This window comes from Manis javanica, chromosome 2, assembly GCF_040802235.1.
Source record: "Manis javanica isolate MJ-LG chromosome 2, MJ_LKY, whole genome shotgun sequence".
Taxonomy (NCBI): Eukaryota; Metazoa; Chordata; class Mammalia; order Pholidota; family Manidae; genus Manis; species Manis javanica.
The window spans coordinates 50,470,162-50,495,080 of NC_133157.1; the positions used below are offsets into that span (position 1 = coordinate 50,470,162).

Sequence of the window (24,919 nt, forward strand, 5' to 3'; positions counted from 1 at the left end):
ATGGAATACTATTCAGTCATAAGAAGAAAACAGATCCTACCATTTGCAACAACATGGATGGAACTAGAGGGTATTGTGCTCAGTGAAATAAGCCAGGCAGAGAAAGACAAGTACCAAGTGATTTCACTCATTTGTGGAGTTTAACAACAAAGCAAAAGTGAAGGAGCAAAACATCAGCAGCAGACTCACAGACTCCAATAAGGTACTAGTGGTTAAAAAGGGAAAGGGGATGGGGAGGGCAGGTGGGAAGGGAGGGAAAAGGGGATTAAGTATTATGATCTCCACCCATAATGTACGGGACGCAAGGAAGGCAGTATAGCACAGAGATGACAAGTATTGACTCTATAGCATCTCAGTATGCTGACAGACAGTGACTGTAATGAAGTGTGTAGGAGGGACTTGATCATATGAGTGAATGTAGTAACCACAATGTTGTTCATGTGAAACTTTTATAAGATTATGTATCAATGATATCTTAATAAAAAATAAATAAATATAAAAAAGGAAACCCAGAAAATGAGCTAAGATACGATATGAAGAAGAACTTCCAACATCAGCACTCTCTGAAAGACTCATACCACAAGATGATCATCAAAAAACCTCAACAAAGATCCAGGCGCTGCTACAGCTGTAGCTGCATTCATCCCACCAGTTCCTGGACTTGCCATGGGAATGAAGAAGGAGATATCTAAGCTGGCCTGTGCATACAGTAAAACAACAAATTTGACTGGATCTATACTGTTGGAACTCAACCAAGGATTAGGAGAGGTACAAGTTGTAGAGCTCCAAAATCTTATAACTACAGACTATCTACTGTTAAAAGAACATATGGGATGTAAACAGTTCCCAGGAATGGGTTGTTTTAATTTGTCTGATTTCTCTCAGACTGTTCAAGTACAGTTGGACATTATCTATCATATCATAGATAAATTTTCACAAATGCCTAGGATGCCTAACTGGTTTAAATGCACCAGATGGCTGGTAATTATAGATCTGCTTTGGTTATATAACTATATTCCTATTATGTTAATGTGTATGTGCAATTTAATTAGTAGCTTAAAACCTATACATGCTTAAGTTACTCTACAAGAAGATAAGTCAAAGAAATGATCAATCTTCCCAAGGTTTCTTCCGTCTGCTACTTCTATAGCTTTTCTTCTTCCTTCCTAACTACAACCCTTAAATAGAATTCGTGCCTCATATCGAATTCACCGAGTATCATAATTCCTCCAAGTGGTAAAGATACCTCAAGACAAATGCTGGGCATAGAAGCCACAGGGCATAAATCTGCAAAGAAGTAAAAAGCTAACCTTCTCAAACAATATGGCCTCTCTCTCACTTACCAACTTTACATTTCCCTGTATGACCCCGGAAGATGACTGGTTAGCCAGAGACGGGTAAGATTCCTCAAGGGAGGAACAACCTAAGACAGGCACAGTCACAGGGGGGCCATCAGGTGAGAAACTGGGGATCAACAGAGGTGAGGCTTAGAACCTCACCCCGCCTGTTTTGAGAGAAATCTTCTGCATCCATGGATGTTTTATTGCCCTTGTCTAGCTTGGATTAACACATAGTCTACAGGTACACACCTGATCATCTACATTTGCTCTCTTACAACACTAAACTATGTTTTCTACCTTTATATTGCATCTACCTACCACCTCAGCATTTTATTAAAAATAATAATAATAATAAAGGGAGAAATGTGGGATCCACATATAAATCAAGTAGAAAAATCAAACAAATATTCATATTTGACCTGATTGTTTATAGTTCATAATGCGTGATCAAAACCAAAAGTTTCTGTGATGACTGCCCTTGTACTGTTCACCATGTAAGAACTTATTCACTATGTAAGAATTTGTTCACCATGTAAGAACTTGTTTGTTATGCTTCAGAAGATTGGAGACTGATGAAAATTAGGCTTGGGGTGGATTAATGACTGTGCATTGAGCATTGACTCCCCTATACAGAATTTTATTGTTGTTAACAACCATTTGATCAATAAATATGAGAGATGCCCTCTCAAAAAAAAAAAAAAAAAAAGAAGGCAGAAAGTCCAACTACAGCAGCAACACTGAAACTGTTAGAACCAGTATTAGGAAAACTCTGGAAAGCATTCAAAGGTTTACAGAACCAGGCAAATGCTGAACCAGATAGCTTCACAGGTGAATTCTACTAAACATTTTAAAAGAATTAATACCAAAACTTGTCAACCTCCTCGAAAATGCATAAGAGAAAGAAAGACTTCCCAACCCCTTCTTTAAGTCCAGCAGTATTCTGATACCAAACCAGATAAAAGATAAACCTATCCCCGCAATGTAACATTGGTTTAACATCTAAAAATCAAGTAATGTAATACACCATACCAACAGAATGAAAGACAAAAATCACATGTTCATTTCAATAGACACAGAAAAAATACTTGCCAAAATCCAACACTCCTTCATGATGAAAAATATTCAACAACTAGGCAAGGAAGTGAATTTTCTCAATCTAATAAAGAATATCAACAAAGAACTCAGAGCTAATATCATACTTAAGGGTGAAAGAGTAAATACTTCCACCCCTTAGATCAGAAACAGGCCACAGATGTCCACTCTCTTTTTCTATTCAACTTTGTACTAAACGTTCTAGCCAAAGCAATAGGCAATAAAGTAGGATAAAAAGGCATCCAGGTTGGAAAGGAAGATGTAAAACTACTTCTACTTGCAGATGATATGATCTTGTAATTAGAAAATCCCAAGGAATCAACCCATTCAGCAAGGTTACAGGATACAAGGTCAGTATAAAAAATTGTGTATCTATAATTAGGAATGAGTCATCAAAAAAAGAAATTTAGAAACAATTTCATGTAGAATTGCATAAAGAATTGAATATTTAGGAATATATGCACCCAAAGAAGTGCAAAGTTATACTCTGAAAACTATAAAACATTGTTGAAAAAATTGAAGATCTTAACAAATGAAACATTCCATGTGAATGGATCAGAAAATACAGTATTTTTAAGATGGTAACACTGCCAGAATTCTTCTGATTTAATGAAATCTCTATCAGAATAATCTCAGCTTCCTTTATTTTTCCAAGAAATGGAAAAGTTGATTCTAAAATTCATGCGGAACTACAAAAGACCCAGAATAGCCAATCTTGAAAAAGGAGAATAAATTTACAAACCTTACTACAAATCTACAATAATCAAAAAGAGTGTGGCATAGGCATGAGGATGAATGTACAGATCAAAAGAACAGAACTGAGGCCTGGAAATCTTGTATACAATGGTTCATAGCAGTATTATTCATAATACAAATCTCCTTCTACTGGTGGTAAATAAATAAAATGAAGGATATCTCCTACATTTGTTATTCAACAACAAAAGGGAATGAAGTACTGATAAACGATAAACGCTATAACATGGATAAACCCTGAAAACATTATTCTAAGTGGAAGAAGACAGTCTCTAAAGACCTTATATCTTGATTTCATTTATATGAAATGTTTAGAATAGATAAACCTATAGAGAAAGAAAGCAGATTAGTGGTTATCTAGGGCTGTGTAGCTAAGAGTAAAGGAAGAGTGATTGCTGGAGGTTACAGGGCTTCTTTTCAGGATGATGAAAATACTCTACAAGTAACTGTGGCAATAGTTGTACAACTCTGCACAAATTAAAACCCATTGGATTGTATACTTAAAATGGATTAAATGTAAGGTATGTGAATCACATGCCAAATAATATTTCAGAAAGGAAAGAAAGAGGAAAGGCTTTCTATTGACCAACAATGTAATTACATAACTTTAAAAAATCCAGAAATTATACAAACTCTTAAAGCTAGTCAGACAGTTGGGAAAAATCTGCTGATGCTCAGGATAAAATTCATCAGTAACGTTCCTATATTCTAAAAACAATCAATTAAAAATATTATTTACCACAATACAAGGTTTTTAAAATAATATTAGTACCTAGGAGTAAATCTAATAAAAGTGGACAATACCATTTTTAAAAAGTCACAGTCTTATTCTACATTCACGATAAGTATAATCACAATTCTCTCAAAATTAATTAATAAATTAAGTGTGGTTCCAATCTGCTTCTAAGATAATTTTTCAGTAAACTTAATAAAATGATTCTATAATAAAAACTGTGGGGTAAGGAAAACTTCAGCATATAGGATTCCGAAGCAAAAACATTAAAGAAAATAATAAAATTGACTCTATGAAATTCACAAAATTTGGAAGTCAAATTCACCTTATTCAAGATTCACAGAAGGTATCTGTAATATATATATATAACAAATTATTACTATGCAGAATAAATCAGAATAAATAAAAATGTCTACAAATAAGGAAGAAAAGACAAATATCCCAACAGAAAAAAAAATTACGGAAATAAAATCACAGCAAATAACAGAATGGACTATTTAAAAGACAAATAGGGAAATGAAAACTACCATCAATCATATAGCTGTGAATTAACACAAGCAAGTACTACTTACCCTTATCACACTACCAAACTGCTTAAAAGTTGTATAGAAATAGAAACTGATACAAAAATTAAGAAAAATGCACCAGAATTAATTTCTCTCAATGGCTCAGTCACTCACTGATTGTATACAAACAGATTTAATATACTGCCTTAAATATCTGCAATGAGTTGATTCACACAGCAAGACACAGCCGTTCTCCTCTAACTTAAATAATCACATGTACCCACACACACACCTACACCCACATCCTTACTTACTATATTTTAGTAACTATCTATATACACGTATACATACTATACACAAATACTATGGTAAAAGAGCAACCTGAAATTTGATGGCGGAAAAAAATGATCAGAAACATCCCCAAGACAAAAAGAAAGCCATTAAAAAAGTTTATTTTAAATAATACTGATCAAAAAGAAAAGAAGCATATTATAAAGATTGATTGTACCTTTTATTTTCTATAAAAATAAAAATTTACTATACATCTCTTAAGCCAAAGAAAAGTACATCTTTGAAACAAATGAGAATTTCTTAACTGTTCTTTTTCCTACATTTTAGTTTTTAAAATACCTAGAAAATAGTCTTAAAACTATATTGCAATGAATTCTAGCTATGTTTAGAAATTTAAGCCTTAATTGAAAAAAGTCAAAACTCATGATTCTAAATGTTTTTTCAAAACATGTTTTATTTCAAAATGCTTTTATTTTTTAATGATTACATTTTAGATAACTATTTGAAGTCAGTTTCCTGCTTTGCAACATCAATTTTTAAAAAGCTGTGGGTCTTAAGTGAAGGAATATAAATTAATGCTAGTCCCCACTGGTGAATTTGAATATATAACTTGTTATTTAAAGAAAATCATCACATGTAATAAACTTCCTATGAGAAGTTATATATAAAATAACAATATGGATTCCATTCTCATTGCATACCTTTATTTTTGCATCAATGATGTATTTTTCTTTCCTCCAAAGTACTTCCTGTTTCCTCAGTTTCTCCAGGTCATTTAGCAGGTCAGTGCAGTGGGTACTTAATTTCTCATTTTCCTCCTCCAGATTTTTTATAACCAGTCTGTTTTGCTCTTTCTTATTCTGTACACATTCCTTAGTGTCCTGTAGAACAGTACCATAAGGGCCGATAAACAAAAAAAAAGGTGAGAACTAATCAGCAAATATAAACTGCGCAGTTTTACCCTCACAGCAGCTTCTTCTATATTTGATGGCCAAGGTCACCTGTATACTTTTATTGGCCTCTTTTCATGCAGGTGGATGGGTCATATTTTTTCACTGGATGACAGCTTTGATGAGTACACATTTGCAAAGAGCCCATTAATTGATCAAGCTGACTTTGATGCTGTCCCCAGCTATTTTTGAGACCCACACAGACATATCCTCCCAGACCTGGGTTTTATCAATTAATAATGCCAGTCCCATCAGAATCTAATTACAAGAAGCCACATATTCACACTCCTACTTTCTTAGCTCCATTTCCATCATTAACTATTTATCTGAAAGTTGTAAAGCTTGAGAGTCTTAGCTTTAAATCATCTTTCTCAGAGTTTCTGCATGTTAGAAAACTATATGGTACAGCAGGGCCTAAGGCAATTTTTCTTCCACGCTTGTCACTTTCTGTGCCACAAAGGCTGGCAAAGTTTAACGTAGGACTTCAAAGCAATAGTACTTAAAAATATGTACAAGCCAACACACTTTAATTTCTTGACTTTTTTCTTTAAATTTCTTCTGCAAGTCACTGAATTCTTTCCTTAAGAAAGCATTTTCTTCATCTACTGCAATCTTCCGTTTTACAAGGTCATTTATTTCCTGTTTTAGTCCTGATTCTCTCTATACAAAAACAAAACAAAACAAAACAAAATCACTGTTGAGTTGGTATTTCTAAGAAAACATTACTTTATTTTAAAAGTTTTAGATTTTGATTAATAATGTTAGGGTTAATCAGCTTTCATAATAACGTCTATTATCATAATTCTCATTACCTGTGACATGCTCATAGATTTTCAAGTAAACAGTGCAAGTATGTAATCTATTTATTAGTTAAGATGGAGAACACATAAAACTGGCTGCCAATTTAAGTCACACTCAGAAAGCAAACTTTTGGGATTCACGTGTGTAACAGGAGAAAAACAAAATTTTACAAAACATTCTAATTAAAGAAAATTCTTATGTAACTAAGGTAAGAATTACCCTCTTACTTAACTAAGTATCATTTGGAAGAAAACAATTTTTAGAGGAACAATTATGGTTTTGTGAAGGCATAAATAATTTTAAAGAATGAAATACAGTAAGTTTCTTTTGGTACCAAAAGTATCTTGCTACTTAGAAAGAATAATCAGAACATTAAAACTGCCATAAATTTTAACTCACTATTTTTCTCATCTGCCAGAGATACCTAAAAGATACCTAACTGGAGAATGTATTCATTACTCAACTCTTAGTTTCCCTCTTCTCACTTCATAGCTTTTCTCTCAGAAAATTTCCTCACTCTCTTGGCTTCTGGGCTCATCTATGTCTAAAAGACTACCCAATCCATAATCCAGCTCTGACTCTCTCCCAATGACCAGTCCCACATTTCCAACTTTCTACACATCTCCACTTGGATCATCTGTTGGCACCCTAAACTAACATGTTAAAACTGCAATCTATATCTTGAAACTCTCTCTCTCTCCTAAACTTCCTCAGTTGTTCTCAACCCAACCAGTTTTCAACCAATATTTATTAAACACCCATTATCTGGCCTTACACACTTTTTTAAAGTCTCCAAGTCATTCTCAATGGGATTTTCTCCCCAGACCCCATCTGCCTGTTGTCAACCGAGAAGCAGATACACTGTGATACTAACATACTCCTCTCATATTAAGGAATATGCTCAATAGAAAACCCTAACCTTAATTCTATCTCTGATTAATCAGTGATGCTAATCTGATCCTTAAATGTTAATTTATTTTGTATTCTCATATTTGCTACTTACTCAACACATTCCAAAGGATTGAACAGAAACTTAGGGTAAGATTCAGAGACTGGATGAAAAATGGGATGGATTTAAAGAATAAGGGTTTATCCTATGTTCTAATTTTTTAAAGTTATAATGTTAATTGTTGATTTTCTTTTATTTCTACTTATAAATATTTTAAACACTGAATACATACAAAAATAACCTATGGCAAGTGTGTAAGGTATAAGGAAACAGAAATAAAAGGAGTAGCCCTGTCCCCACAACCACCCAAATAAGAAACACAAGTTTACCACTATCTTTGAAGTACCCCGTATGTCCCCTGATCTTTTAACACCTCCTATGCTCTCCAGAGGTAAGCACTGTCCTGAAATGTTGATTCTTATCCTTCCCTTGCTTTTCTTTATAGTTTGAAGACATACATAGTACTATTTAATATACTGCACTGTTTAGCTTATTTTTTAACTTATATAAATTAAATCAAGCTACACATACTCTGTGGCTTGCTATTTTTGCTCAACATATGTTCCCAAATTCATCCATACCAGTAACTGTAGCTATAGTTCACTTACCTTGGTGTATAGTATTATTCCATTATATACATATTCTATAATATATTTATCCATCTCTTATAAGTGTATATTTCAGTTGCTCCATGGAAAAGGGATGTTCAAGCATTGCTACTATGAACACACTTCAGCATGTCTACTGATACAGATGACCAAAATTTCCATTCAAGCAGTATTTTTCAAACTACACACTTCAATCTAGTAATGGGTCACTAAATCAATTCAGTCATCACAATCAGTACTTTTAAAAAGTGGAAGAGAATACAATAGAAAATATCAAGTGATATGCACAAATTATTAGCAAAAAACTATAAATTATACTCATAATAAACTTATGAAGGAAGCAATCACTATATTAAATATAATTTTTTGGCAGTGTTTAATTTTGGATTTCTATTTCATTTAAGCAATTGTAATTTGTATTTGATATGCACTTTGTTGTATGTTTGCCGGTACTGTATATAATAAGGACAACTATTATTACATGACACTTTCATGTCATGTGTACATACACTGGGTTATTAAGTAAAATGTATTTTTTTTCAGTGGGGGGATCAGATTAAAATTTGAAAAACATTGTTCTAGATTATATATACTTAGAGGTGAAACTGCTACATAATAGGCTATATGCATTTAAGAATTCTCCTAGTTCCACATCTGCACCAACACTTCACTCACAAGGGTGGTAATTTTTTATAAGTACAGTAGGTATAAATAGCACCTCAGTATAATTTTAATTTGTATTTTCTATTAGAATTATCAGGGCATATAAAAATATGCCTGACCAATCAAGCAGCATAAAAACAGATGCATAAATATGGCCAATACACAAGTCATAGACCATTTTTCCATTCTTATCTAAGTCTTATCCTCCTTCAAAATCCAATTTTCACCTCTTCAGTGAAGCTTTCCCCAACATCACAGTAATTCGTGTCATTTCTAAATTTCTGTCTTGTCTATGCTATCCATTTGACACATTATAAACTACCTCATCGTGCTAATAATCTCTATGTACTCATACAGTCTCCCCAACCACATTAAAGTCCATGAATGAGATTGCCACTGAATGACAAATTCAATCATGTGAACACTAAAACCATTATAAAATACCTATAAGCCTATCCTTTCAAAGGACAACTGACAAAACTTGAACATCCTCATCTATTCTGGAGATTTTAGATTGTAAAAGGCAAGAACACTGAACCAAATGATTTAAGCTTTAGAAGAGTTTACCCATTAATGTGAGCTAAACTTAACAGGAACTGACAACACAAACAACAATAGTGAGCCCTTTCATGAGAGTTATTCAATAATTTAAATTTTGGTATTTGATTGAATTTAGTAATCCACAAAGACAAATACAGACTTAATTTTTAACTGGAAAAGCATAATACATTGGGAAATTTTTAAACCAAAGCTATCATATTCTGATAACTGTTTTGATAAATTTGATATTATATTGCATAACCATTAAAGCAATAAGTTAAAGACATACTTCCATTAGAAAAGGGCTGATAAATTAAATCCTCAAAGACTTATAAAATTTTGTATAATTTAAAAGATTTTCCTAATAAAATTTACCCTCTATGACCTACTTTAAATAATGAAACCATAGGCATATACAGTTGCAGTTCATTTTTAAATTAAGCTTTATGAAACATGTTTCAAAAAACTTTTCTAGATAGAGTACATTTTTAATGGTCTGGCTTGAGTTAATACTAAAATAGTAAATAGAACTCAGAGGAACCATAAAGCATAAAGGGTGACAAGGCAAAGTATGTCTGGAACAAATAATTTATTATGGATAAGCCATGAAATGAATAATTCACATCATGATCAAGAGAAGTCTACAGAGAAAGAAGAGAATGATAGTGAGTATGAAGCAGGAAGAAAGGGGAGGGAGGGGAAGCAGCATTAGACCTATGAAACTATCAGGCAATACTTGACCACAGTTAATATGTTACTCATATGACCTACTTTCAAATGGACATGAAAATTTTAATAAAAATCAGAGAAGTACTGAAACTACAACTAAAGCAATGGTATAAATGGAGAAAGAGGAAAGTGTAAGAGAACTACTTGTAATTGAGAGCCAAACTTATTCCTGAGCTTCCTACAAGGTAAGGAAAAAGAGAAATATAATATTAAAGAATAATCATCATCTAATTAAATACAATATAGTAGGCAGTTAGCAGAGTCATGTTAGCTAATGTAATAACAGAAGGGGAATTTATACACGACTTATTTTCCAACTCTCAGTGGCAAAGCTGAAGCAACCACACTCCTATTACTATTACAAATAAAATATAAGTTATAACGTTAGACTGCACTTCTATGAAAGTTTTCCTGCAACCAGCTAAAAAAATAGTATATATGTAACTTTCTAGTTATTTGCTTACAAGGTTAAGACTGAAATGGGCTAGAATTGTCATTCTTAATTGTTGCTCTATTTCACAGGCTGTAAGTCTTGAAAATTAAGAGCTATTTAATATTACTCAGTGGAACAACAAAAACACAATGGAGGAACTTCCAGCTTCCAGTACAGCATATAAGGAACTTGGAAGTTGTCTCTCCTATTCACAGAACATGAAAACTGAACAAACTGAAAATCAACAACTCTTCTTACATCCATCAGAGAACTGAGGTCATAGGGCAAACTGCTGTTCCCCAAACTGGAAAAACGGGCAGATACACAGAATCACAATTTACCAAGGTGAAGCCCAGGAACAGAAAACTCCATGGGAACCAGTACCAGAGTTGGAAAACCTAATCTGTAATTGAATTACTGAAGAATCAGTGTGGACAAACTGAAAGTTAAAAAGCTCAGGAGGACCTAGTTTTAGGGAGCTCCTATGCTTTCACGAGTTTCTGTGCAGAAGCCCTGCCGTGTAGTCACAGGGAAGACTGGGGACAGGGGTGGGGAGGAAGTCCCTAGATTTTTCAGAGTATGTTAGAATCAAGAAGTGTAGTGTTGGGAAACCCTTGTCCATTGTTGGTGGGAATGTAAATTTATGCAGCAACTAAGGAATACAGTATGCAGGTCTTCAAAAAGAAAAAAAAAAAAACAGAACTACCATACCATCTAGCAATTCCAAAGAAGATGAAAATACCAATTCAAAGAGATATGCACCCTTACTGGAGCACTATCTTAAATCATCAAGATATGGAAGCAACCTTAGTGTCCATCAATAGATGAATGCATAAATGTGTGTGTGTGTGTGTTTGTAGAGATACACAATGAAATATTTATTACTCAACCATATAAAAAGAATGAAATTTTGCCATTTGTAACATGGATGGACCTAGCAACATTATGCTAAATGAAATAAGTCAGGTAGAAAAAGATAAATGCCATGATATTCAGTTATATACAGAACCTAAAAAACAAAACAAATGAACAAACAAAACAAAAGAAAATAGAAATAAACACAAAGATACAGAGAACAAACTGATGATTGCCAGAGTGGTGGTAGGGCAGGAGGATGGACCAAGTAAGTGAAGGGGATTAAGAGGTATAATCTTCCAGTTATAAAATAAATAAGACACAGTGATGTAACATACAGCATAGGGAATATAGTCAATAATATTGTATAAATTTATATGTTGATAGATGGTAAGTAAGTTTATTGTGGCAACCATTTCATAATGTATATAATATAGAATCATTATGATGTACACCTGAAATGAATACAATGTTGTCTGTTATATATTCTCCAATAAAAAATTTTAAAAAAGCATAGTGTTAAATATATAAAATAATAAACTTAATCACTAGAATATAGACCATAAATCTCCCAAAGTATCAACATGAGTACATCACACACACACACACACACACACACACAAATGAAGACATGTAGCAAATTAAGAAAACAAAGGAAATATTAAAAACAGAAAGCATAAAGTCAGAGAACAAAGACCAAATAATATGTTATACCAAGAAATGAAGATGGATTAATTTACTTTTAAAAAGGTAAAGACATGTAGATTGAGTCAAACACAAAGTCCAATAAAATATTACACAATAGATTTATCTAAACATGCAATGTAAAAGGACAAAGATACAGCAAAATAATAAAAAGAAAGCTAGAGGAAAAATAATGCTTAAGAAAAAAATTAAGATATGGTCTGAGTAACTAAAGAGGTGAAAAAGCTAGAATAAATGTACTGAATCTTGTTACCTTCTTGATGCCATGGGCTCCACCTTCACCTATAATTCTACTAACTCAATTAATATTTTCCCTAATTTTAAATGCAGTTTTCTTTCTCTGCATTGTCAAATTTCCTCATTTGCTTCCATTATTTTGTTAGAATTCAGTGATCTAAAATTTCATATACCACTCCTATTGTATTGCTTTCTAAAGACACTAAAACCTTCATTATTTCTGAATTTACTACTTTTTTTCACAAACCAAACCTTTTGTACAGCATTTTACAACACTAACCACCTTTTTCTTGTTGAAAGTCTTTCTCAATTCATGAGATACTGCATTACACTTTTCTCTCTACTTTCCTGAACAATCTCTCATCTCTTTAACTGCACTCTTACTCTCACCCATGAACAATATAAGCAAGTATCTTACTTTCAGAATTCTCACTGTTTAAAGTCTTAAATACCTGCTTATGAAGGAGACAACTTCTTCCCAAGGGTCAGATCCATGCTTTATCGGTTTGCTAAAACCTTACCCTCAGAGTAACTTGTACCTCCTGATAATGACCATCTTTCTGCTAATAATGTCACTGTTCTGGTTTCTCCAGGCTGAAAACCTAAGAGTCAGTTTCAAATTACTGTCAAGTTCTTACGGCTCCAATTTATATACCTTTAAATACCTGCAACCCTAATTGCTCAGGTTCATGCCATTACTCTTAGACTATGAAATAACCTTTGAACAGATCATTCCACTGTCTGTTTTCCTTTTCTAATTATATATACTATCAATTTTATTTTCATTGATTGAAGCTCAACTAATTCAAGTCCCTAATGGAGACCCTAGGCAGATTCCTTAGGTCTATGAGTGCAAATTTTTCATTCAAGCAATCAAGGACTTTCTTTAAAATAGGTCCACCATAACATTAACCTTATCACAGCCTACAGTCCTACGTATTATCTATAAAACAAACTATAAATTTCAATACTATGTAAACATGCCCTCCACTCCTACATTTATGCATTTTGCCCAGTGTCCACCCTGAGTAAATCCTCCTACAATCTCTGCCTATTAAACCCATTTGAATACCTCAAGACCTCGCCACAGAATTTCATCTCACCTTCCTGTGAAGCATTTTGCTTGTGATTCTCTCATAGTTTTATTTAAATCACACATTTAACAATATTCAATAAGCATCTGTTATGAGCAAGGCAAATGATAAGTATTAGGTGCCACACACACAAAGGTCAATGAGTATAGAAGGGTCCCCACCTTTAAAGACTATACCAGTGTAGGAGAATATGGTCACTTGCACCTTACTTCCATACCAATGCTAGTCCTCAGAGATTTAAAAATCATTAGTAACTGTAACTCTGAATTTGTCATAGTACTATCACAGGATAGTATACATATTTAATACATTACTTTGTTGACTGACCTGAAAATATAACTTGTAGAAAGTTAAAACCACCATTGCCAAAAAACATATATATGATTTAGAGCTAAGAAATTAGAGGCCCTAAAAAATAAATACTCTCCCTTATGAGAATTTAATATTTTATACATGAGCTAAGTAATTCTCCTTAAAAAGATAAGTAATGAAATAATATCTAAGTCGAAGTAGAAAAACTATTTACTGAAGAAAAGGGGTAAATACATTGTTATTTAAGAAAGTCAACTTTAAATGTATACTAATGGCTATCTAGATCTGATAAACTGAGCACTCCCTAAAGCACGGCAAACTCAATGCCAAAATATATCAAAAAGAGGGACAAAACACATTCTCCTCTAGAAAAAAGCTGTAACTCAGCCTGGATTTACATTTTCCCAAACCCCATGAATCTTGGAGTGGCCAGTATGACTAGTTTTTCCCAATGAAATATGAGTACAAATGATGTTTTTATCTATTGGGCAGTACCAGACACATGACAACATTTTCCTAACTTAGGATTTATTTTGATACTACTCAGGTGGCAAATATAACTGTTTCCTTCCAGAAAAAAACTGAATAAAATGTTACTTCTAAATTGTTATCATTATAGTAACAATTATGACATCTTTCTATATAGAAAATAGAATGTTGAAGAATGAATAAATTTTTAATTTATATGTCATATAGGAATCTATATTCCATTTTATGAAATTTATATGGGTATAGAAGATCTTATATCTAAGTTAACTTCCACTTTTAGTCTTTTAATAAAACAACATTATAACAATAACCAACCTTAGATCAAAGTTTCTCATGGCCTATTGATTGGCTAGGAAGGAAATACAGTCAAAAGTCAGAAGAACATAGCTGCTAAAAAGAACCTCCACTTAACCCAAGAAAATTATACATAATTTAGCCCTCAATGTTCAAATGAGTGCAAAATGAGTTTAAATATTACATCATAATATAGATCATTCTTGCAATAAATTTCTTTCACCTTTATTTTTAAGATATTTATACCATGAAAATGGTTCTGGGAAGTACTAATCACATGGATTTTTGCAGTGGTAGTATACTGATTACATAATCACATATAATTTTTACATATGTAATTTTTATGCACATAATTACATGTAATTGTAAATTTTACTGATTATATATAAAAGAATTGTACTAATTAAAAAATGCAAGCTTTCAAAATATCAAATAGAATCATTGCAGTTATTGTTAATATTTTCTACAAATAAAACATTTGTTTCAGAAGTAAATGATTTATAAGTTTCAGAAGTAAATGATAGCTACTAATAATAAAAAGTAAAATTCAATAAAAGAATGAATAATTGTTACACACTACTATAAAACTATAACACATATCTGAGATGTCTAATGTATAAATAACATAGCATACCAATTCAGAAAACTAGTAACAGGCTACAAGCAAAGTAAAATAATGAAGAATCTGACTATAGTAGTTTCAAAATAGTAAAGATCCTAATTATTAAAAATTTTTTTAAATAGTTGTAAATATCTAAAACCTCAAACAAATATTTTTTTATTTAGGTATCACTGATATACAATCATATTGCTTTCAAATTTACAACACACTGGTTCAACATATACCCCCATTATTAAATCCTTGCCCCCACTAGTGCAGTTACTATATGTCAACACAGAAAGATATTACAGAATCTCTGGCTTTATTCTCCATGTGCTACCATCCGGAGACCAACTTACATTATGATTGAGAATTTTTGTTCTGGTTTATCCCCCCTCATGGTTCCTACTACACCCAACCCAAACCCAAACCCTTCCCCATGGTAACCACCAGTCACTTCTCACTGTCTATGAGTCTACTACTCAAATATAATACTTTTTACTATATTCTAACACCAACCTGTTCCAATTCTTGTAATTTAGCATCCTTAACCTGCAGAATTTCTAAAATTTTTCTGTCTTTAGCTTCAGACTTCTGTTTTTCTCTAGAAACAAAAAATACAATATTGAGTTTATTAGCCATAAATGGTAGCTAGCTAACCCTTTAAATCTTTATATACTGATGAGTGTCACTTTAAAATACAGAAAATTAAATTATCTGGGGTTGACAGCCCTTTCAGAATTAATCAGAAACCATATGGCAAATGAAAACAACTTACAACTGCTAACAACTAAGACAACTTCATACCAAAAGAAAGCTTTAGTTTCCAGATTTAAATGCATAATAAAAATACTTAAAACATGTTTAATCTTGATTGCAATAACCATATCATAATTTAAAATAAGTAAATAGGTTAACATAAACACCTTATATACACAATTACATTAAAAATAAAATCATTTTTTAAGTAAAAGAATCAAAGAGAGAGCTAGAGATTTACTAATAACCAACATTAAAAAATAGAGGAGAAATTTATTGAACACTTAATTATATTTTTTGAAAACTTTAAAAATAGGTAAAATTAATAGAAATATGTACCTAAATCACTTACGAATTATAAGTAAGGAGGAAGGAAAGAACCCTCACTTGAGAAATAGGGAAATGAAACAGAGGGCCTTTGGAGACCCAAAGGGGTATTAGAATGAAGAGACATCAACCAGGAAAGCACTGATTACCACTGGCTGTGAGAGATGAATTCAGATGGTATAATAGTACATTTAAAAAATTTAAACTAGAATTCCAGTAAGTTCGCACACTTTGAGGCTCTTCTCTATTCTCTAAATTTCTAGTATTAATACAAAAACATAAAAGAAAAAATTAAGGAGAAACAGCCACATCTCTGAGAATCACAAACTAAGCAGAAATATAAGGCTATGAATGGGGAAGACATTACTATCTGCTGTCTGGATCGAGGTGAAGGCTAAGGTAGAAAAGAGCTTGGGTCTTGTGGAAATAGGGAATGAAAGTGTCCTCTCAATATGCAGAGTAGCTCATTGTTTGAAACCAGAAATTGAGGTAAGCCTCCCAAATCATGAAAGAAGGCTGAAAGAAATGTCTGCCCACCCTTGCTTGGATGAGATTTATATGAAAGTTTAGAAAGCCAAAAGGTTATAGATACAGCTCAGAATCAGGAGCTCTGCCAAAAAACCCAATGCCTCCGGTACTAAGTATAACAAAATCTTTGTGTGTCACTGTTGACTAAGAGTCCCAAGCTACTAATGTAAAACCTAGGTCGTGATGGAGGGATGGGGAGAGGGTGACAATTTACTGGCAAGAGCAAAATTTATAGAGAGAAAAAGGAATTGGACAAGGAAGGGTAGTGGGGAAAGAGGAGGAAGAGAACAGTAACAGCCACTCTCCCACTCAAAATACGACCAGAAACAAAAAATGCAAAACACATAAATAAAACACTCTAGACACACACAACACATGCACATACTAACTCAATAATCCAAAGAACAAATCACTGTAAAAAAAAATGAAAATAACAGAATACAGTGAAAAATACTTTAAAATAAGTAAGGATCTTATAAACATGAAAGAATGACTAAAATTAGAAACAAAAATGAGAACTAAAACAGCAGGTGGATCAAAAAAATCTATTAAAACCTTGAAAATAAAAATTATAATCAATGAGGAAAAAATATGGCGGCATGAGAAGTGAGGCAGAAATCTCCTCCAAAAACCACATATAATACGGAAATACAAAAAATACAACTATTCTTAAAAGAGTGACCAGAAATTAGATTGCAGCAGCCATTCTACATTTGGGAAAAGAGAACAGAAAATCTATATCATAGAAAAGGGATTACAAAAAGGCAGAACACCTTGCCCATCCAAAATCCCTCAAACACCAGAAAGAGGGCTTAGTGAAATTGAAATCACCAATCTTCCTGAAAAAGAATTCAAAATAAAAGTCATAAGTATGCTAATAGATCTACAGAAAAATATTCAAGAGAGAAGGAAAATATTCAGGAGGGAGACAGACACCATGAAAAAGACAGTAGCTGAAATGAAATATACAATGTGGGGATTTAAAAGCAGATTAAATGAAGTAGAGGAGATAGTAAATGGAAAAGAAATTAGAAAAGAGGAATACAAAGAAGTTCAGGCAGAGAGAAAAAAGGAATTCTAGGAATCGAAGAATAAGAGAACTGTGTGATCAATCCAAACAGAACAATATTCACATTATAGGGCTACCAGAAGAAGAAAAAAGAGAAAAAGGGATAGAAAGTGTCTTTGAGGAAATAATTGCTGAAAACTTCCCCAGTGTGGGGAAGGAAATAGTCTCTCAGGCCATGGAAGTGCACAATTCCCAACACAAAGAACCCAAAGAAGACAAAACCAAGACATACACTAATCAAAATGGCAAATATCAAGGACAGGGACAGAGTATTAAAAGCAGCCACAGAGAAAAAAAAGATCACCTACAAAGGAAAACCATCAGGCTATCAGACTTCTCAACAGAAACCTTACAGGTCAGAAGGGGGTGGCATGATACACTTAATGCAATGAAGCAGAAGGGCCTTGAACCAAGAATACTCTACCTAGCAAGACTATCATTTAAATTTGAAGGAGAGATTACACAATTTCCAGATAAGCAACAGTTGAGGGAATTTCCCCCCACAAACCATCTGTACAGTGTATTTTAAAGGGACTGCTGTAGATGGAAGTGCTCCTAAGGCTAAATAACTGTCACCAGATTAAATAAACCCACAGGAAAAGAAGTAGACCAATTACTTACTATGCAAATGCACAATTTAATCACCTACCCACAAAGTGAGTCAAGGGATACACAAAGGGTACAGAATATGACACTAACTATAAAGAGTGGGAGAGGAAGAAAAAGAAGGGAGAAAAAAAAAGAATCTTCAGATTGTTTTTATAATAGTGTAATAAGCAAGTTAAGTTAGACTGGAAGATAGTAAAGAAGCTGTCCTTGAACATTTGGTAACCACAAATCCAAAGCCTGCAATGGCAGTAAGTATGTATCTGTCAATAATCTCTCTAAATGTAAGTGTACTGAATGCACCAATCAAAAGACAGAGAGTTCCAGAACAGATAAAAAAGTAAGACCCATCAATATGCTGCCTACAAGAGACTCACTTCAAACCCAAAGACATAAAAAGACTAAAAGTAAAGACATGGAAAAAGCAGGAGTTGCAATACTTCTACCAGATAAAATAGACTTCAAAACAAAGTAACAAGAGACAAAGGACATTATATAATGATAAAGGAGTTAGTTCAACAAAAGGATATAAGCATTCCTCTTACGCACCCAACATACAAGCACCGAAATATGTGCAACAAATACAAACAGAATTAAAGGGAGATATAGATTGCAATGCATTCATTTTAGGAGCCTTCAACACACTACTCACTCCTTCCCCACAGATCAACTAGACAAAAAATAAGTAAGAAGACAGAGGCACTGAACAATACATTACAACAGATGGACTAACAGACATCTACAGAACACTCCACCTACAAGCAACAGGATAAACATTCTTCTCCAGTGTACATGGAACATTTTCCAGAACATATCACATACTAGACACCACAAAAAGAGCCTCAGTAAATTTAAAAAGACTGAAATTTTACCAACCACCTTCTCAGAGCACAAAGGTATGAAACTAGAAATAAATTATGAAAGAAAACAAAAAGGTCCACAAACACATGAAGGCTTAACAACATGCTCCTAAATAATCAATTTATCAATGACCAAATTGAAACTGAGATCAAGCATTATATGGAGACAAATGAGAACAACAGCTCAACACCCCAACTTCTGTGTGTGATGCAGTGAAGGCAGTTCTAAGAGGAAAGTATATGGCAATTCAGGCCTATTTACAGAAAAACAATACCAAATGAAGAATCTAAATTCACAACTAATGAAACTGGAAAAAGAAAAACAAGTGGCCCCAAATCAGTAGAAGGACATAATAGAGATCAGAGAATAAATAAATAAAATAGAGAAGAATAAAACACTAGAAAAAAATACTTAAACCAAGAGCTGGTTCTTTAAGAAAATAAACAAAATAGATAAACCTCTAGTCAGACTTATCAAGAAAAAAAAGAGTCTATACACATCAACAGAATCAAAAATGAGAAAGGAAAAATCACTATGGACACCACTGAAATACAAAGAATTATTAGAGAATACTATGAAAAATTATATGTTAACAAATTGGATAATCTAGAAGAAATGGAAAACTTTCTAGAAAAATACAATCTTCCAAGACTGACCCAGGAAGACACAGAATTTTCAAAAAGACCAATTACCAGCAATGAAATTGAATTGGTAATCAAAAAACTACCCAAGAACAAAACTCCCATACCAGATGGCTTCACTGCTTAATTTTACCAAACATTTGAGAAGACTTCATACCCATCCTCCTTAAAGTTTTCCAAAAAGTAGAACAGGGAACAGTTCCAAATTCATTCTATGAAGACAGAATCACTGTAATACCAAAACCAGGTAAAGATACCACAATAAAATAAAATTACATACCAATATCCCTGATGAACACAGATGTAAAAATACTCAACAAAATACTACCAAACTGAATTCAAAAATACACCAAGAAGATCATCCATCATAATCAAGTTGGATTTATTCCAGGGATGAAAGGATGGTACAATATTTGAAAATCCATCAACATCATACACCACATCAACAAAATGAAGGACAAAAATCATATGATCATCTCCACAGACAGTGAAAAAGCATTTGAAAAAATTCAACATCCATTCATGATAAAATAATCAACAAATTGGGTATAGAGGACAAGTACCTCAACATAATGAAGGCCATATACGACAAACCCACAGCCAACATCATACTTAACAGTAAAAAGCTGAAAGCTTTTCCTCTAAGATAGGGAAGAAGACAAGGATGCCCACTCTCTCACTTTTATTCAACGTAGTACTGGATATACTAAACACAGCATTCAAACAACACAAGGAAATAAACGGCATCTAGGTCAGCAAGGAACAAGTTAAACTGTCACTGCTTGCAGATGACATGATACTGTACATAAAAAACTCTAAAGAATCCATCCCAAACTACTAGAAATAATATCTGAATTCAGCAAAGTTGCAGGATACAAAATTAATACACAGAATTCTGTTGCTTTCCTACACACCAATGGTGAACTAACAGAGAAGAGAAATCAGGAAAACAATTCCATTCACAATTGTATCAAAAGGAATAAAATACCTAGGAATAAACCTAACCAAGGAAGTAAACGACCTATACTCTGAAAACTACAAGACACTCTTTGGAGAAATCAAAGAAGACACCAATAAATAGAAATACATCCTATACTCATGGGTAGGAATTAATATTGTCAGAATAGCCATCCTGCCTAAAACAATCTACAGAATCAATGTGATCCCTATCAAAATAACAACAGCAATGTTCAACAAACTTGACCAAATATTTCAAAAATACATATGGAACCACAAAAGACCCTAAAGAGCCAAAACAATCCTTAGAAGGAATCATAAAGCAGGGGAGATTACACTCCCCCAACTTCAAGCTGACCTACAAAGTAATTAAGTAATTAAGACAATTTGGTACTGACATAAGAACAGAGCCATAGATCGATGGAATAGAGAATCCAGGTATAAACCCACATATATATGGACAATTAATATATGATAAAGGAGCCATGGACATACAATGGAGAAAGGACAGCCTCTCTAACAACTGGTGTTGGCAAAACTGGATAGCTATATGTAAGAGAATGAAACTGGATCACTGTCTAACCCCATACACAAAAGTAATCTCAAAATATATCAAAGACCTGAATGTAAGCTATGAAACCATAAAACTCTTTCAAGAAAACACAGGCAAAACTCTCTTGAATATAAACATGAGCAACTTTTTCATGACCATCTCCATGGGCAAGGGAAACAAAAGCAACAATGAACAAGTGGGACTACCTTGAACTAAAAAGCTTCTGTACAGCAAAGGGAACCATCAGTAGAACAAAAAGGCATCCTATAGTATGGGAGAATATATTTATAAATGACATATCTGATAAGGGGTTAACATCCAAAATATATAAAGAACTCACATGCCTCAACACCCAAAAGCAAATAACCTGATTAAAAAATGGGCAAGAGGATATGAACAGACACTTCTCCAAAGAAGAAATTCAGATGGCCAACAGGCACATGAAAAGATGTTCCACACTGCTATTCATCAGGGAAATGCAAATTAAAACCACAATGAGGTATCACCTCACACCAGTAAGGATGGCCAACATCCAAAACACAAGCAACAACAAATGCAGGCAAGGATGTGGAAAAAGGGGAACCATCCTACACTGCTGGTGGGAATGTAAATTAGTTCAACCATTGTGGAAAGCAGTATGGAGGTTCCTCAAAATACTAAAAATAGAAATACCATTTGACCCAGGATTTCCACTCTTAGCAATTTACATGAAGAAAACAAGATCACTGATTCAAAAAGATATATGCACCCCTATGTTTATTGCAGCACTACTTACAATAGCCAAGATAATGGAAGTGCCCTAAGTGCCCATTAGTAGATGAATGGATAAAGAAAATGTGGTACTTATACACAATGGAATATTATTCAGCTGTAAGAAGAAAACAGATGCTATCATTTGCAACAACATGTATGGAACTAGAAGGTATTATGCTCAGTGAAATAATCCAGGTGGAGAAAGGCAAGTAGCAAATGATTTCACCCATCTGTGGAGTACAAGAACAAAACAAAAACTGAAGGAACAAAACAGCAGCAGATTCACAGAACCCAGGAATGGACTAGTGGTTACCAAAGGGAAAGGCGTTGGGGAGAGTGGGTGATAAGGAATGGCTAAGGAGGTTAAGGGGTATTATTATAGCACATAAAATATAAGGGGGGCATGGGGAAGGCAGTATAGCACAGAAAAGACAAAGTAGTGACTCTATAGCTTCTTATTATGCTGATGGACAGTGACTGTTATGGGGTATGTGGTGGGGACTTGATAATAGGGGGGAATGTAGTAACCACAATGTTGCTCATGTGAAACTTTCACAACATTGTATATCAATGATATCTTAATAAAAAAAAATTTTATCACTGAATCAAAAAACAAATGGGCTAAATTGAAAACTAGACACAAAAAGAGAATTAGTGAAATGGAGGATAGTAATGAGTGATTCATCCAGAATACTGCATAGAAAAACAATCAGATTATAAATAGGAAAACACAGATTAGAAATGTGTTTTTACTAGGAAACTTCAACATATGCCTGAAGAGTTCCAGAGGTAGAAAATAGTTGTATAAAAGATAAAGCAATATTTTTAAGAGATAATTGCTGAAGATTTTAGTATTAAAGTCCTTAATTGAAAGAGTACTTACTAGAATAAATAAAAAATTTCCCACATCTATACATTAATCCATCATTCAGTTAACAAGTATTTATTGAGCTTATTATATGACAGGGATACTGCTGTGAACAAAATAAACTAAATGGCTGCCTTCTTGGAATTAACATTCTAATTTATGGAGACTGAAAACAAATCATATGTAAGTGAATACATAGTATGTCAACTGGCTGCAAGTATAATAAAGACAATAAACAAGGGGGACGGGGAAAGGGATGCCTAGTCTTGGAGAATTGAAGAGTAAAAGAAAGGTGGTCGCTATTTTGTATACGATAATTAGCAAATGACTGTCCTGAAAGGTGATATTTAAGCACACTTAAAGGAGGAAATCTTAGGGAAAGAATTTTCCAGGCCATGGGACCAGTAGCAAGACACTGAGGCAAAAACATAATTGGTCCTGGGGAAACGTAATTCAAAGAACAACAAAGTAATAAATATTATCTCCCCTTGTTCAGACAATGGGACAGTGGTAGGGGAGGGCAGAGAGGTCATTGGGAATAAAGTAATATATGGCCTTGTAAGTCCTATGAACTTTTGGATCTGACTCTCAGTGAAATGCATAGTTTTGAGCAGAGAAATAACACAAATTAATATTTTATAAGTATCCTACTGGTTCTTGGGTGGAGGAAAGATTCCAGTCATCAAGAGTGGAAAGCAGAGTGACCAACTGCAGGGCCACTGCAACACCCCAGATAAGAAATAAGGATGAATTGGACAGGATAGGTAGAGTGGTAGTGTTGAGAAGTGATAAAATTCTTGATATTTTCAAAGTAGAGCAAACAGGAGTTCTTAATTCAACAGATACGAGATACAAAAGAAAGAAGTCGAGTATGTTCCCAAAGCCTCTGTCTGAGCAAATGGAAGAATGGAGTAGACATTATCTCACATATAAGAGGTGAGTGAGGGACATTAGAATTTGGGATTTGGGCATATTGAGATGTCTAACTGACATCCAAGGCACAGTTGTATAAAGAAGTCTGGAATCATCAAAAAGTTAAGGCTGAAGATATAATTTTAGGAGTCATCCAAATATAGTTAAGACAGTTAAGAGTAGATGGGATGACCTAGGGAGTGATTTTGGATAAATAAGTCTGAGAACTGAGTCCTCAGGCACTCCAACACTTTTAGATTAGTGAGATGGGGAAAAAACAGCAAATGATACTAAGACGGATAAGCAGTCACGTAAGAGAAGAATCAAGAGAAAAAGCTAAGTGAAGCATTTCTACAAGAAAGGAAATGACTGTGCCACATGATGCAAACATGTTAAAGAAGATACAGACTGAGAACTGACTACTAGATTTAGTAATACTGATGTCACTAGTGATTTTAACAAGACCTGTTTTAGGAGAATGGAAGACATGAAAGCCTAACTAGAGTGAGTTCAAAAGAAAATGAAAAAAAATGGATAGTAAAAACCACACTTCAGAGGATTTTGCTGTAAAAAAATGGAATAGTTCAAGGGAAATATGAAATCAAGAGATATTTTTGGGAGATAAAATGTTGACAGGAATTATCTAGGACAGTGAAAGATACTGAAAATGCAGAAGAAGGGAGAATTGCAGAGTGACATCCTTGGGTCCCAGAGGCTTTGGTGTACACATGGACTTTGTTTGGCCTTAGATGAGAGTATAAACAGTTCTTCCAAGGAAATAAAAGAGAAAATATGGGCACATATTCAGATATATTGGTAGATGTGGTATGGAAAGGAGTAAAACCTGTCTTCTTAAAGTTTCTATTTTTTCAGTGGTATAGGAAGCAAGGATGCTGTCAAGGGTTTAGCTAAACTAATCCATGGTTTTGTTGCCTGGCCGTCCATTTGGTTCGGCTAGGCAGCCTGAATGGACTTAAACTGACTCTAGCCCCTCACACAAGCACACACCTCTAGATATCAACAAGCAGAGTCACAAGTAAAGTTAAGTTCCTGATATGTTGATTCCTCTCCTCTTCCTCCCAACACCTACTCTATGTGCCCTTGGATAAG

General features: G+C 33.7%; 1 protein-coding gene across 5 annotated transcripts in view; it reads right to left on the reverse strand.

The window, feature by feature from the left end:
* The window catches only part of CNTLN (centlein), a 318,921-nt gene that overhangs the window by 220,247 nt on the left and 73,755 nt on the right, over positions 1 to 24,919 (reverse strand). For 4 of the 5 annotated variants that reach the window (XM_073228458.1, XM_073228457.1, XM_037018671.2 and 1 more), the window contains exons 3-5: positions 15,495 to 15,579; positions 6,191 to 6,325; positions 5,417 to 5,596 (exon numbers count right to left, since the gene is read on the reverse strand). In XM_073228458.1, the coding sequence (XP_073084559.1) occupies positions 5,417 to 5,596; positions 6,191 to 6,325; positions 15,495 to 15,579 (400 nt within the window). The remainder of the gene's footprint in view (positions 1 to 5,416; positions 5,597 to 6,190; positions 6,326 to 15,494; positions 15,580 to 24,919) is intronic. The other variant, XM_073228460.1, reaches the window with a different exon arrangement.